We start from the raw sequence: 17,071 nt of genomic DNA on the forward strand, positions 1-17,071 counted from the left end.
TTATAATAGGGGTTAAAGTATGAAATTGCCGATTTGTACTGAAAATCTAAATTGTTTATTTTTTAAATTTTTAACAAATTTATTTCATCAAAATAGTTGCCATTATTATCTATACATTGCTGCCATCTAATGGGAAGGTTATTAATGCCTTTGCGATAGAACTCCGACGATCTAGACTGCACAAACTGTGTGAAAGCATTTTGTACTGGCTCCTGGGAAGAAAACTTCTTGTCACGTAGATAATTGTCCAAATCACGAAAAAAATGGTAGTCCGTTGGAGCAAGGTCTGGTGAATACGGAGGATGACGAATGGTTTCTAACTGCAGTTCCTGAAGGGGCAAAATGGTTTCTCGTGCTGTGTGAGGTCTCGCGTTGTCGTGGAGCAATAATGGTGAAGATCGATTCATGAGTCGGGGCTGTTTTACTGCTAGTTTTGTCAACATGGTTCGGAGTTCGGCACAATAGACATCTGCCGTTATTGCTTGACCAGATCGGAGAAAACTATAGTGAATAACACCATGCTGAGACCACCAAACAGTTACCATTACCTTTTTATTGGTAAGTTTTGCTTTAGGACACTGTTGTGGCATTTGACCTGGGGTCAGCCATTGCATTTTTCTTTTCCGGTTATCATAAAGAATCCACTTTTCATCACATGTTAGAATTCGATCCAATATTCCTTCATTTCTGTACCGGTTCAACAAGGCAACACAAGTTTCAACACGCGTTTCTTTCTGCAGATCACTCAAATCATGAGGCACCCATTTTTCGTATTTTTTTATTTTATTGATTTGACGCAAGTGAGTCAATATTGTGGGTAAGGTAACGTTAAACCATGCCGCTAATTCCTGGGTAGTTTGACTAGGATCGGCTTCCACTATCTCTCTTAATTCATCGTTATTCACCTGTGTGGGCGGTCTTCCTCGTGACTCGTTCGTTAAGTCGAAATTTCCATCACGAAAGCGTTTAAACCAAAATCGCACGGTGCGTTCATTAGTAGACCCCTCTCCAAACGCAGCATTGATATTGCGGGCTGTTTCTGCCGCGTTAGTTCCGCGTCGGAACTCGTATTCAAAAATCACTCGAATTTTCGCAGTATCCATCTTTCTTGTCTAAATTGAATAACAAAAACAATTGAAAGTCGATATTCAAATGTTTCAGATTAAAAAAAAAAAAAATCACAGAAACCATTTGAAAAAAGTTTCATTCGAAAACCTCAAACCATGAAGATTCTATGAAAATTCAAAGAACCTATTGCAATAAAACGGCAATTTCATACTTTAACCCCTAATATTAATAATTATAACAAACTAGTGGAGTAATTTCACAAAAAATAATTGAATATCAATTCAATAAAATTTTAATTAATGTTATTGTGTTACTGGTGTTACAGGCAGCGTAGTGCAGTGCGCCGAGTGTGGCACGCGCAGCATGGGCAACAAGCTGTCCGCGTGCTCATGCGGGCCTCTCCTACGCAAGGCGTACCGCTACGAAGACAGCCCGTGGCAGAACTCGCGTCGCCGCGACGGACATCTGTTGAGGTAAACATACATTCCATATTTTGGTGTATCAGATGTCCTTCCGTTTTAGAAAGACTGGGTATATTCATGCCAGATCGTTACTCTGGCGCGGTGTGCCGCACAGATCGGCGCGTACGCAACCTTTTTGTCATGCCAAATAAGACGCGCACTCTACAGCGTTTCAACGCATTGAACACCAGAGGTTGTCTTGTTGAATGAGTTTCTTGCACTTGACCGGGTAACTGATGTGTTTGCGGACAGTTGGTCGCAACTTATAGCCGCATTTGTAAATTTTGGTAATTTATGTTATTATTAATATTATTTATTATAAAGCTATTGAGCTTTACAATTTGTCGTTACTAATATTTAGAGTTTTTACTTTTATTATTTTATAACCAACATTGTTAATCCAGTATCTTGATGGGCGTGTTGGTAAATCCCACAAGCATCTCTGGGTAATATAAACACGAATTTGGTCACGAAAGGATACGATATGCGTTTAAATTAGGGACTGTGACACCTATCGATGACACACTATGGAGACACAATACTCCAAAGTGATAAATGATAAGACGCACGATAAATAAAACGTCACGACAAATATGTGACGACAGATAATCGTAGCTTCAAACGATTCTGTCGCACAAAAAGCCAGGGCGACCGATAAATTGTCGTCGCGATCCAGTGGGAACATCTAGACACGACAGTCGTTCAACGATAAATAAAACGTTACCACATAATGGGAACCCGCCCTTACTACTGCATTTTACATACCCTACTTGATTTTCATTCCCTACTTGATTTTCATTCCTATTAATTTTTTGTCGATTTCTGTCTGGAGATGCAGAATTGTACTTCTTTTATGATATCAAGTGATGGGACGAAGGTGGTCGTGCGCCTGGTGTTAAACGACACTTCTATGCTTGACAGTTACAGTGTCACTCAAAACTTTAAATCGCAAAGATCTGAGGGGCACCGCAACTGCACCCGTAGTAAGACATAAGTTGTCAACTCTCATCTAAATGGTACTTCACTGGGTATCCTTAATAATTTTAAGCGACATTTCACGCCTGGGCAACTCTAACTTTATACAAAGCACAAAAGTGCTATCTTGCATGGAGTATTGAAGTCACTTGTGGGATGGCTCAGCGAAGTATCAACTTGAGGCTCTTGATTCAATTGAGCGCAGAGCCAGGAGCCTTATTGGCGACGTAAGCTCCAAACTAAGCTCATAGTTTGGCCCACTGGCGCAAATTTGCCCGTCCGTCGGTTTTCTACAGAATATATTTCGGTGAGTGTGCCCATGAGCTCCACCAGCTCATCCCGGTCGCCCCCTTTTACCATCGGACATCCAGATGTACGGCGGGATATTATCCTTACTTGGTCGATATTTCGGTCAGGAGTACTAAGCGCTTTTCATTATCTTTTATTATGCGCACAGCCCAGGAATTCCCTGCCTGCAATTATGTTTTCGAACTCATACAACTCAAGTATCTTTAAAGTGCGACTGAATAGGCATCTTCTGGGCGACCTCGTTCCATCGTAGAGCCTATCTTTCCTCCAGTCATAGGTAGTTGTAAAAATTCATGGTTTCTAGGCTACTCATTATGAAACTACTACTATGTACATGTTCTGTAATAATTAACATATGTAATCGCGGACAATAAATTATAGGTCGCTAATAAATTAGGGTCAATTACAATATTAAAAACAACTCAATTAAAGAGAGTTACCGGAGGAGACGCGGGAAAAACTGTTTTGGTAGATCAAATGGTATATTTACCATTAAGTAACATTCTTACAAAAAATATACGATACACCTAAACATAATATTATCTAAATAATGTGCTAATGACAGTAGGTTGTACTTTATCCGATCACATAAAATCATGAAAACTGGCTAATATATAAAAGACTAAAACGAATTATTTAAGAATAAAATATCGAAATTTTTAGTTAATTTTCATATGGAAATATTTCTCTTTAAGTACTGCAGAAAACCTGCTAAATTTTGGTTTTCAACTAAAGCTCTATTAGTTATTAAATTCACATTTATCCCAAAAGTTGCAAATTGCCTAGCAGTTTAACAACGCGCCACGCCGCCCGCTGTCCCATCACTCGCCATCGGGTGCTTGTGGACATCCGATCTGTGACAAATTTGTCGCGGATTGCTGGATGCGAGGGACATCTCATCTCCTAAAATCTAGGCTCGCGTTGACTCCATCGCTTTAAAGTATAATATTAAATAAAAACTAAATATCTAAACCTAAATAATTTATGAGGAACGAGTTTTCTACAAGAAATATTAGCATTTACAATCCACTGATTGACTTAGAGTATAAGCGCGATTGCATCGATACAAACGCGCGGTTGCATCGATATAAACGCGCGTTTGTATCGATGCAATCGCCTATAAATCCCAAGTTTAGCGATGCAATCGCACGTTTGTATCGATGCAATAGCGCGCTTGCATCGCATTGCATCGATTGCAGCGCTGCTTATAATCGTGCGTGTGTGTAAAGAAAGATTAGCGACTGCATCGCTACTGCATCGCGTTTGCACCGCTGCTAGAAGTCGCGGCCATAAAAGGTTTTGCAAACACAATAGACCTGCAATCTCACGACATCAAGACGCTGTTGTCTAAAATAAACTTAAAATGTCTCATATGCCTAAAACATTCGAAATGTATAATAGGGGAAAACACGGAATGTTTAATATCCAAACGAGGGTTTAATTGTAGTTATTTTAGTAAACAGCATTGTGTTTACTGTGAAATATGCTTGTTTATTGAATGTAAGCTCTTCGACCTATTTTGCCAACCGTGCAAATAAGTCAAAGCAACTTCAACAGTGTTATAAATCCATTTTGTGGGTAGTTCGAGCTCGAGTAAGACATCATTATTGTTTCATATAGAGATGCCATTTATGAACAGGGCAGATATCATAATAGATTTAGTAGCAGTATAGTCTATATAGTATAGTCTTGTGAAAGAGTTCGTCCAGGACGAACGAATTGCCACCTTGCCTATTTCTGCCGCCAAGCAGTGATGTGAGCATTACTATATACGGATTTTGAAGGGTAAGGGTGCTGATGAAGTTACAGGCACATGGGACTTGTCAACTTACGTCTCAACGTAACGGGCGCAGTGGCAGTGCCCCTCAGATCTTGCTCTGAGTGGTGGTTGCCATCATGGACTGGCGTGTAGCATATTACCAGATGCACAACTTGTTCGCCCTATCACTAGATATTATAAAAGAAAAATAATAAAAAACGTCTCATTTGTAGAAACAAAATACTTATACCTTTTTTTAATTAAAGAAACCGTTCTCAAAAGTTTGCTTATCCGCTTTCGCTGTTTGTTACCGCAGTCTCCTCGACTGTAAAAAGAAAGTGGGTCCTAATAAACCTGATCTATCCCCTAATTTGCCACTCTTAGAGGTGGAATATTTTCTTCAACTTGAAATGGCACCACTGTTGAGACACCACCTTTCTAACAAAAAAGGAATCATCGAAAATTGTTTCTCAAATGTCGGAGTAACCACGTAATGTACACACACAAAAAAAAAACAGTCGAATGGAATACTACCTTTTTCTACCTTTTTTTGAAATCGGTTAAAAACAGTTGTAATTACTTGGAACGATAGCGTTTATTTCCGACATAACGACTTAGATAAAATTTACGTAAATTTTCAAAACAAGACGTACATATTGCCTAATAGCGAATATCACTCCAATCTAGGACAATAGTTTGTACTTTTTTCAGAACAACTTACACTTTCAGTGCTTTTTACAGGTTTGAAGATTCCCTGTAATTGTTTTGTAGTCAATTTCCGGTAATGTATGCGAAGTAATAAATTGACAAAACCGATTGAAGACCTCGGCGGCCCAGCGGTTAACACTGTGGACGCTAGATGAATGTAGTAGTAGTATAAACTTTGGGAACTTTTCTAAATTAGTTCTGGTTGGCATGTTCTGGGTAGTTAATTTCGTTACTTTGGTTACTCATAGTACATGAATTTTCCTAGTTTGCGACCAAGTTCTTTGATGTGGTCGTCTGGCATTATTATTGCTATAATAAAAAGATAAATATACATTAGTTACACAACAGTACATCATAAATAAGATTACATTCGTATAGCGTGCGTTACTTGTTTGAATATTTTTAAGCGTGTGTAGTTTAAAAGTTAAATCTAGGCTATAAAGGTCAATAATCAAATTACGCCGCCCATTTTGTGTATTTCAGGGTAGGAAAGTATTGTGCAGTTCGTGTGTGATGATAAAATATGTATGGAAAGGTGCACGCAACAAAACTCGCGTGGGCTTAACGGTGAAGGTTGCCCGTCCCATGTATAATATAATATTATTTACAATCGCACGCAAGCCATGAAAAGATATTAAATAGTGACAGAGAAAAATAAATCAAATTAACTTTTGGGTTTTGTTTATGCAAAATAGTTTTTTAGTTCTTAAAATCGAGTACCGTGTTAAGGCAAGAGCGTATTACATACGTAATAGGCAGTAATAGGCTCTTATAATAGGTTCGTGATTTTAAGATCTAACTATGTAAAGATAGCACACAATACTTTTTCTACGAGTAAATTAAAATAATGAAACACAACCAATATTTAAAGATTAGTTTGTTAACAATCCACGACAACAAACTCAAACGAAAATCAAACAAACGGTTCAAAACTCAAAACCCAAAGAGAGACAAGTGTCCGTGATTAGCCAAGTACCGCTTAAATTTTAAACAATCAGTAGGTTATAGAGCGTTTGAGAAGCGTCATATTTGATATTTTATATTGTTTTCTAATAGTAATTTTTTGCCAAATGGTTAACTGTTACGTAACAGTTTGAGATACTATTTAATGAAACAGTTTTAATATTAATTTCACAAATATGTATATAATGACATTATTATGTCCAGGAACATGGTGACGCGTTTAAGGAGACTCTTTTAATGAACAAATACACGACGAGTTCTGTGTACAAAACTATAATGATTTTTTTAGTTCAGTAGCGAATACCACAGACTATAGAATTTTGTTCAGGGGTTACGATTCAGTTTAGGACCTAAAATTAATCGTTGTGAGACAGCGCTACATGAAGTGTATATCACCATCCCGTTTTTTTGTCGTTACGAACCTATATTGAACTGCAATAAGAGTTCATAGTAAGGCCCTTGAACTAAATAAAGCGCCTTTGTGATATTTTTGTGAAATTATAATTGACAGATAAAGTACATGCGTAGAAAAAACCATATTACACTTTATTGTTAGTTGCACAAGAAGAGTAAAAGTTACTTACTCTATTTAAAACCTTCTGCCAATCTTATATATATATATTATATTTATATATGCTGTTTGTGGGTCAACTATACGCAGAGGGCTGTTGATGCCCTTCGTGTGCAATATTCTGCAGTGCATCCGGAATATTCGGGGAAGCGCTTTGCGATGCTTGGTATACCTCCGTCAGAAAACGTACAGCTTCCATACTTTGACAGGTTCGGGACAGCGTCTCGACGTCCTGCAGGTCATTAGGATCGGGATATAAATACTTCCCGAAAATATTTGAATTAGTTATGATACTAGGACAATTTAAAGGTACTCCCTAAACAGTATTGATTAAGCAGCCCGAAATAAAAAAGTATTATTATTATTGTAAATATCGTATTTGAATTTGTATCCATAGCTTATGAATATATAGGATTAAACTTCAGGCGCTCATTTATTTAGTGAAGAAACATTGACGAAAAACTGACTGGTACTGTTTCCTTGGATATGGCTTACAGTATTTTTAAAAACCTACTTAGTAGCCACGTGTTCAGTATTATACATTTTACTTGGAGTTTTACTGACTGAAAAAATTAACCTGTTTTTTCTGTCGATTAAAAATAATAGATTTATTCAAAGCCTCCAAACGGGTTCCGCTGCGGAGGCTAAATTAACTTTAGCTATAATTTATTGGTTGACCCAATTAATGCAGACAGCTTGCAGATAGGCACTTGGTTGTATGGTATGCTTTATGCAGAACCTGCGGAGCGAAGGCCGGACAAATTATGTATGACATTATATTTATACCTTATTTTGCTTAAAATAAAATCAGTGCAACGTTTATAAAAGAAAACTAAATGTCTTACTTAATAATTTATTGGCGACACTTAATCATCTACTCCATTTAACTGCCTCTGTTATCACTCTGGGCTGCCACGCTGAGATTTCGGGTTGGATTCCCGGCTGAAATATTTGTATGGCTTACATCTATTTCTCTAGTAATTTTGGGTGTAATATACGGTTGTCTATGTGTGTGTCCATGGCACCCATGATACAGGGTTTCCCTAGTTCGAAGTTATGAGTGTGTGCGTTGTGAGAGAGTTCGTCCAGGGAAGTACTGCCACTCTGAATCATAGCACTGCAACTGATCACACTAAGGGTCTTATTCCAGAACTCTACTCAATGCTCAAGTCAGGACTTGAGTATGATTTCTCTGGTTCTCTATTGTCTTTAATAAGCATCTCCTTTCATTCGCTATTATTAACACCTCCTCATTGGTCTTACTTTCCGTCCAACTGATTCCCTCGATTCTTCTCCAGCACCACATTTCAAATGCCTCCAATTGTTCTCTGTCTCTCTGTATCATTGTCCACGTCTCACTGCTATACAATGAAATACTCCAAATATACACTTTTATGAATCGTTTCCTAGTATATACCCACATTGCGCAAAATATTATATGTATATATCCAATGTACCGTCAACTTTTATCACCTTCTACGTAACATATTTTACTTCCAACAAACTTTAAATCGACTCTTTTTGTAGTCTTATAGAACACCTACACGAAAAAAATATAGTTATATACATAAAGCCTTACATAAAGCCGAAACTATCACTGTATAGATAAACACAATAACTTGTTACAGACTATGGGCGGAGGTTTTCCACGTATCAGCAAGTGGGGCAGGCACAGTGAAATGGCAGCAAGTGTCGGAAGACCTGGTTCCAGTGAACATCACCTGCATCCAGGACTCGCCTGAGTGCGTCTTCCACATTACCGCTTATAACTCACAAGTCGATAAGATCCTTGACGTTCGACTACTGCAGCCTGGTAAGATTTAATACTACGTATACGGATCTCCTATTTTAACCAATTACATATTTCTTCATGTAATATAGAAAATAACGTCGCGTTCCACGTAATGTAATTAAGAAAAAATGGTTAAGTTTTCTTTTTAGTAATGTAACAACACGTTTTTATTACTCTTTTCATGAATTTTTTTCTGTTTTTTTATAATTAATACTATTCGGAAGGTTTAAACTAATTTAATTTTGTAATTCTTAATGCAACTCTTCAGTTTTTTAAGTATATTACCTTTCTGGAAGCGTTTAACTTCACATGTTTTAAATAATAAAAAATCTAAAATTTTGGTTACTAAAAAATCATGAAAAACATTCCGTAAGTCGAATAAATGAAAATTTCTGACTAATACACAGCATTAATAGTACTACAATCAATCTCTACATATGTAAAAAAATTACCATGTACAAACAGATAAACAAGTACTGTTCAAAGATCTATTTTATGCGATGAATTCTTTTTACGAGGTTATTGTAACCTAGTTTTAAATTTACACTGACCACTCGTAGTTGCTGCGTCAATAGAAGCAAAGCTCGTTGTTTTACGCTAGTATATAGGAAAGTACATTAGTAGAATTAGTTAGAATTATTATTTCATTCTGTTTTATATATAGGTACTAACCTATCATCATTTTTACTGACACATCTGTTTACCTCCTCCGAAGTAATTTGGCTATATTTTGGAAAAGAAATTTCCTTTTCTGACAAAATTGTTTCACTATATTACTGTGCATAATGTATTGTCTGTTCGCGCCTAAGCAATTTGCTATAGTTATATATTGTACTGTAAATATTGCTGAAAATTATCAGGCACTAACTTGTATGCTTGCCTTAGCAATCGTTTTCGTACTATTTCAAAAAAATTGCATTTACCTTTGGTCTTCATTCCGTATCCGTTGTCTTAAAAATATTCAAAACTGTACGTAACATTTATTAGACAAGTGAAATATTGTTGCTAGTTTAGTTTTTGCTCATCTACAAGACGTATTATGTTCCATATAGCGGAATAATAATAACATATAGCAGAAGCTAAACACTTGCAGTGTACCTACACATTTAGATAAATACCAAACGAATAGTTTTAAAACGATTGCATTGGTCAAATTTTAGAGTAATTAATCTTTAACTTCAAGATTCAGGAAAAATCGATAATCCTTTTTTAAAATTGAATGATATGAATAATAGTTACAGGTTGTTCATAAAACAAAAATAGTAATACAAAATAATACATGCGTGCTAAAGAGAAAAGTTTTCGCCTTCTACTTAGATGGCAAATGCTGATTTAGATATTTTTAATCTCACTAAGTGTCTGATATGGAAATATGAAAAAGCATAGATATTTTTAGTAAATTATGAACGTTGTTTAGTATTATTAACGTTGCATTTTGTAGCAGACTCTATTGTTATAGTTAATATAAAAGAAAATGGTATAACTAAAAAAAATTGAGTAAGTAAGCTCAAAATATTGTAATTATACAACGACAACAGATACAAATTACATAATAATAATAATAATAACGCACGCACACACTCAACATAGCCCCGCACTAGGGAAACCCTGTGTCGCGGGTGCTATGGACACACACATAGACAACCACAAATTACACCCAAACTCACGAGAGAAATAAATGTAGGCCATACAAATATTTCTCCCGGCCCGGGAATCGAACCTGGAACCTCTGCGTGGCAGTCCGGCATGATAACCGTTCGGCCACGGAGGCAGTTAATTAATTAATTGCATAATTTAAATTAAAATTTATTAGTGATTTTTTATTATCTAATAAATAGGGTTTCGGTCGAGTTTAATTTTAATAGTGTAGTTTTAAAAATGAGATTTTATCTTAATTTTATTATGATTCAAAATTGTATTGTTATATTACCTTTAACATTTTTGATTAGAATTTTTATTTTATTTATATTTCAGTGATTTTATTTTATTCGGATTTTATGATACTTTATTTTTAATTAAATCTTATGAACTGGTTCAATTTAAAGTGCTATGATCGTTGTTACTTAATTAAACATTTTATCAGTTAATTTAATAAAACTTTTTCGTTGTTTGTAACACTTATCAGATTTGTCGGTAGGTGTTCGTAAGATAATAGTTATATTCTGTGCAATTAGACAACAGTCTACTTAAAATAAAAAAAAAACACGTAGGTAATAATTGACTATGCTGTTCACCAGGCACTCGCATCGGTCAGGCTTCGGAATGCTTTGTGTACTGGAAAGATCCGATGACGAACGACACGTGGGGACTAAACTTCACCTCGCCCATCGACGCCAAGCAGTTCCGAGAATGTTGTGTAAGCTGTTTACATAATTTACTACTTAAACTACTTAAAACCTTGACACAAAATCTTACTTATTTTGTGCTAAATTTATACATTTCTTACTAAATCACGACTTGTTATGACTTATAATTTCTAATCTCACAAAGATTAGATCTGGATGTGGTTTTCTATAACTGACATATCTATTTTGCCTTTTTGTCTTTATCTCGTCAGATACATCTTCCAAAAGCTTTACACCCTAATTTGTTAACTGATGTACATCTCTAATTCACTTCCATATAAATTCCTTACGCTAAAGCCTCACACAAGGACTGAACCAGGCTACGGCCGAGTCTCTAACGTGCCACAGTCATTCAATGCCATATACACTTAATAATAAATGTTGTCGCCCTATTATAAAATCGGGCACATCATGTTATGTATCTGGGTATTTCATGAAACGGACATCAGTTTGGACACCGTTATGATCGAGTCGTTGTAACATGATTTTTTATCATTTTATACCAATTTTTATCTTCTTGTCGTATTGATGGCCTACACTGTCATGCTTGCCATAGCGGTGAAAGGATTTGCCAATCGGCGTAACGTACTCGCCGATTGTTGCCCAGGATATGCCAGCGGTACAGAATAGATATGGCACGTCTTGCGGGGAGACTCCTTTCGTGCACTCCACGTTTTGTGCATGAATCATCAAGTCCTAATTACTCCATTCTAATTAGACTCTAATCAAGGCAAATCACGGGATTGTTTTGTATTTTAGTCACCATCGTTCAAATTCTCCCGCAAGGCATCTTCGAGCTACAGCCTGAAGCTGGAGCCGCCGGGTAGCAAGCAGAAGTTCAAAGCTAAGAGGAAGCCGCTTTCGACACCGGCAAGCCCGAATCGATCAAGGTATCACGTTTATAATTAGCGACAACAACATAGCATGCCAACAAAATTGCCGCATATTGAAAAACAGAAAAACATTCAAAATAATGATACGTGTTGTACTTGGGCCTCAATATTTAGTTATCATTTCTTACAGTCTCACTTATGGTCGCGAGCCGCAGTGTACATGCATGACTCAAGAACAATACGCCCGACTGCGAGCTCAAGATCCACGATACCGTAAGTAATGAAAGTATAGAACTATAACATATATAAATATTTTATCACGAATGATTTTCAACATACTAAACATATTATAACTATGGTAAGAAAAAAGAAATCAAAACTATGACACTACGTAAGCGCACTATAAGTTTCCGGAATGAATAAGAAAAAATAGTATAAACGGTCAGAAATGAATTTATTGTTTCTCAAATATTCTCCGTTAGCATTAATGCACTTTTTCATACGAATGAACCAATTTTAAAAACATTTATGCCACTCCTCCGTGACAATCTCTGAAACATATTTTTCATACTCTACGACAGCCTCTTCAGGCGATGAAAATCGTTGCCCGCGTAACTGGTTCTTAATTTTTGGAAATAAATAAAAGTCATAAGGTCCCAGGTCGGGACTGTACGAGTGATGGCTCATAAGGTCAACGTTGTTCACCTTCAAAAATTCATTTGTCTGTCTGGCAGTGTAAGAAATGGCATTATCGTGGTACAAGATGATACGGCGTTTACGGTTATTTTTACGGAGTTTGTCAATAACTTCCGGCAAACAAATGATCGTGTACCAATCACTACTCACAGTACAATGATTCTCCAAAGCAAAAGTAGCCACGTGTCCAGTTTTATTCAAAAAAGAAGCAATCATCGTGCCGCTGGTTGGTTTCGGCTCATCTCGAAAGACTTGCTCAATTGCTGCTTTGTTTTGGAATCGTAACTATAAATCCATATTTCGTCACCTGTTACTATGTCCCACACCAAATTTGACGCCCCTTCGTTGAATCTGGTAACCATGGCATTGTACCAAGTGACGGGATTCGTTTTTTGAGCCTCAGTCAAATTGTGTGGGATCCACCGAGAGCACAGCTTTTTCACACCCAAATATTTGTGTAGTATTCATTGTATTTGACTCATGACTATGCCTAAAGATAAAAAAATCTCAAGGTATGTCACATGCCTGTCTGTTTTGATCATACGGCGCACAGCATCGATATTTTTGTTGTTCGCAGCAGTGGACGGGCGACCATCACGAAATTCATCACTGAGATTCACACGACCGCGTTTGAATTCTGCAAACCAGCTATAAATAGTCGTTTTGCATGATGCTTCATCGCCAAAAGCAGTTTAAAGCCAAGCGAAGCTCCGCTGAGCTGTTAAATTACACTTAAAGTCGTGGAAAATCATACTACGAAAATTTTTACGAGTCAAATCCATGGTGATGTAGAAAACCAATTTCTAAACGACGCCACAATGTAAAAACAAGTGACAGTCAGATGAAACAAACTGTATTTTACAGCCAAAGAGTTCCATTTTCAAATGTTGTAATTACTTTTTAAAAATTGTTTATGTAAGTTTACCAGTTCCGGAAACTTACAGTGCGCCCTACGTAATACATTTTATGTTGTAATAAATTAATGAAGTATGAATTTAATTGATTACACTGGCGGGGCTTGGACTGCGGCCTAAAGCCTTCTCCTCCGAAAACAACTGTACTTAACTCAGGGCCATTTATAGGTTGATACAATTCGTCCCTAATTGAGGTGGTTTTTATCAGGATCGTCGACACTGCCACGTACGACGACGCGCGCGATCGAGACAGAGGGTGCCGCAGGTCCAGCTGGACGCACCGACAAAGTTGCTGCGGCTACCTCTTCCACCTCGCTGTATGACAATGTCGCGACTTCACAGCCTGCCCATCAAGCGCCACCTAAACGTAAGTGTAACTGGAAAATTGTTACATAAAGTATTTTCGTCTTATTTTAGATGAGCATTTTGACCGGATAGTATATATGTATATATATATATGGATAATAATCCATATCCCTGCGGCAGTGAGTACAGGACAGTGTTTATTTTCTGACTTATGCTTACTTTCTACTTCTTTTGTTCCAGCGGCAGCTCGTCAAAACGAAAGCCAGCAAGCCCCAAGTCGTCCTCCAAAGTCACAAGAGACCTCCACGATGACTACCAATACTTCAACTGCGCCTAAGACCGTCACCGCTTCGGTGGGCACCCATGGCACTAGTGTGAGTAATTTGCTCTACCTATCTCTATATTTATTTGATATCCGGTATACGCCTTCACGTATATCTATTTACTGTCACGTCAGCTGTGACTGGACGTGATCACGTCATGTCGGAAGAAAGCATAATAAGAACTGATTCCAATTTTATATTGCAGACAACGGAAGAGACGCAAGCTGGAGGCACGAGTTCTGGGCAACATGGACAAGACTCCAAGTCAGAGGGGGTACAGGCGGGAGGGACACTCACCTCCTCCAAATCCTCAGCCACTTCTACTCGCGCCGGGAAGGAACATCTGCAGCACATGCCAAAGAGCGTTGATTATGGAGATGGAAATGACTCCGTGAGTATCTTGCAGGCTAACAGCTGGCAGTACATTTCAAGTAATTGAAATTTTACCTTATTCCATTACAATACACATTGCTCTGTGCCCTTACTACTATCACTATACTTCCTCACTGCTGAGGATCGTGACTCCACTTCATCCTGCCAATTGCCTCCAATGGTTGCACTCAGTCGCATAGTGTAGTGCGGCGCTTATAGGTAGCTCCAGCTGTTCGGAGATCTGATCCAACCACCTTTTGGGACTACACCCTAAGGTCCCTACACCTTCGATGTCACCAGCAACGGTTATCAGCATTTTCAGGTTATCAGCATCTCTACGTGCTACGGGACCAAAAGAGCATGCAAGTTGAAGACTGACGCTGTGCATTGTTTATATTGAGTTCATCTAGTAGGTATAGAGACATTGGGGTGGCGGACTGTCCACGGTATTCTTAATATTCTGCGCCAGCACCACATTTCAAAGGTGAAATTCTTTGCCTGTTGGTGGCTTTCAGTGTCCATGTCTCTGCACCATATAGAGAGATGGAGAAGACGAGAGCGCGAATTAGATCTATTTTAGTTTGGTTTCTGATATTAGCTACCACGAACCCTACTGTTGGTTATATATTATCGTTAATACCACTTATTAACGAGTGATAAATATCGTGGTTAAAATCGAATAAATTTGTTGACACTAACGCCTAATTCAAATTCCGCAATGTCGAGCGATAAAAATACGTTGTCAATCGTCTGTTGTTTACACATTTACTCGTTTTGTTTGATCACACGTGTCGATAGTCAATAAAATCGATTGATCTGTAGATGTTTTAATACACTATGATAGGCGTAGTCACAAAAAACAAAGGTGTCATCATCATCAACTATTTTAATTAATTGAATGAAGTTGATTGTAAATTTGGCGATTGTTCCAGTCTCGTGAGTCGGATCGCCACACGATGCATCATCATAATGTCATCAATAACAACACTTCGGGTTCGCGTCGTACTAAATCTAAGAGCACAGAGGATATGAACATGGGTAAGTCGAGTCGAACTGGATTAATTATTATTTCGCTGAAGTCGTTGTTCAATGCTGAAGAAGTGAGAAAAAAACGCCGGCTTTGGGATTTTTTTGTATTCAGACTATAAAATTAAAGAAAGAATGGTTATATCTCGATATTCCAGACTCGAGTACCCTCAAACGCATGCTAAAGCCCATGCCGTCGACGGAGAGCCCTGTGACGTCACCAGAGATGGGTCGGCGTCGGTACGGGGGGCAAGCACCATGTCCGCCCTCCTGTGGTACCCACGGCCACCGCCATAATCAACATACGCATCACGGCCACTATTCACATGTGGTCAACAACAACAGTCGCCAAAGCTCACAACGGTACCCCCCTACTTCCAGGTAGAAATCACCATATATTTCTTAAGCTGTGGAGAGTAATATTGCACGCTTGTAGCTTATAAATGACTTGTATTTTAGCGATTTGATGCCCTTTGTAATTGCTTCAAAGGTTTCAATTCCTTTATTTTGTATATATGCACTGCTATTCACCTGTTTTAGTGTTAGATGTTGTCACGAGTTATGATATACAATACTAGAAAGAGATCAACGACTAATTATACGGTTAATTACGGTATAATTACGGACTTCAAAAGTTTGTTGAATTATATCTATTTGCCAAGTTTTGTTGCAATCGGTAAAGAAGAAGAAAGTGAGTGAAATCCAAAAAAAATCCAGTGAACATGTTAATTTGTCACCCTTGAAAGTGGAATATTTTCTTTTAATTAAACTACTGCTTAAATATTCCCTTTCCAAAAAAAGACTCGTCGACATCGGTTCACAAATGTCGAAGTAATCGCGTGACATATAAATTATATTTATATGTAAAAAAGTACAGTCAAATTGAAAACCTCTTCCTTTTTTGGAATTGGTTAAAAATGTTCATTTTTGTACGTTTTTCAATACTTGCTTAAAATTTAATATCAGACTATACTTAAGTACTCGCAATTCGTAACTTTCGCGATCGTTCATCGAATACGTTTGAAGTTATAGTTACTTACGAATAAATATAACCTAGATACAAAAGCCTATCGTTCGATTTATTCCGCTTCTTAGAATTCAATATGTAATGCTTCAATTACAAATTCTCGGTATGTTTTTAATAGCCGTGGAGTCGGCGTGGGCGCGGCCCCCAGCGGCTACCCAGGCCGTGGGCTGTACTTGGAACTCGGCGGGGGAGGAGCTGAGAGGGACGTATCTCCGCCCTCTGATAATGTGATGTTCGATAATCAATGCTACGCTACCACACCTTCGTCTTCTAATGGCAATTCTGACCAAGATTCTTGCCAACGCCGGGATCCGAGAGATCCGAGGGATCCTAGACAGCATCACCATTCTGTAAGTCAATTTATGCGTAAGATAGAAATAATAAGAATTAATTAAATACGGAATCGACATTCAGCTTTCATCTACCTAACACGTTAGGTATTATTTTTGGATAAGCTTAGATAGCGTTGAGGTTATTCATTTCTGTATCTGTGACATTTGCCTTGTTTATTATAATTCTAGTATCACTTTACACCATGTGCATATTAGCGACGAACATACACGCGCTATTATATAAGTGCAGTCTGTGTGGTGTCTTAACAGTCTATACAACCTCAAATGGTT

General features: G+C 37.7%; 1 protein-coding gene across 6 annotated transcripts in view; it reads left to right on the forward strand.

Moving 5' to 3' along the window:
- LOC113236782 overlaps nucleotides 1–17,071 on the forward strand; it is a 116,297-nt gene that overhangs the window by 7,261 nt on the left and 91,965 nt on the right. For all 6 annotated transcript variants that reach the window (XM_026472951.1, XM_026472955.1, XM_026472953.1 and 3 more), the window contains exons 3-13: nucleotides 1,394–1,541; nucleotides 8,443–8,627; nucleotides 10,844–10,962; nucleotides 11,711–11,841; nucleotides 11,975–12,057; nucleotides 13,603–13,761; nucleotides 13,941–14,074; nucleotides 14,229–14,414; nucleotides 15,328–15,433; nucleotides 15,580–15,802; nucleotides 16,567–16,798. In XM_026472951.1, the coding sequence (XP_026328736.1) occupies nucleotides 1,432–1,541; nucleotides 8,443–8,627; nucleotides 10,844–10,962; nucleotides 11,711–11,841; nucleotides 11,975–12,057; nucleotides 13,603–13,761; nucleotides 13,941–14,074; nucleotides 14,229–14,414; nucleotides 15,328–15,433; nucleotides 15,580–15,802; nucleotides 16,567–16,798 (1,668 nt within the window). In that variant the 5' untranslated portion in view covers nucleotides 1,394–1,431. The remainder of the gene's footprint in view (nucleotides 1–1,393; nucleotides 1,542–8,442; nucleotides 8,628–10,843; nucleotides 10,963–11,710; nucleotides 11,842–11,974; nucleotides 12,058–13,602; nucleotides 13,762–13,940; nucleotides 14,075–14,228; nucleotides 14,415–15,327; nucleotides 15,434–15,579; nucleotides 15,803–16,566; nucleotides 16,799–17,071) is intronic.

This window comes from Hyposmocoma kahamanoa, unplaced genomic scaffold (genome assembly GCF_003589595.1).
Source record: "Hyposmocoma kahamanoa isolate Upper Pololo Valley unplaced genomic scaffold, ASM358959v1 92, whole genome shotgun sequence".
Classification (NCBI taxonomy): domain Eukaryota; kingdom Metazoa; phylum Arthropoda; class Insecta; order Lepidoptera; family Cosmopterigidae; genus Hyposmocoma; species Hyposmocoma kahamanoa.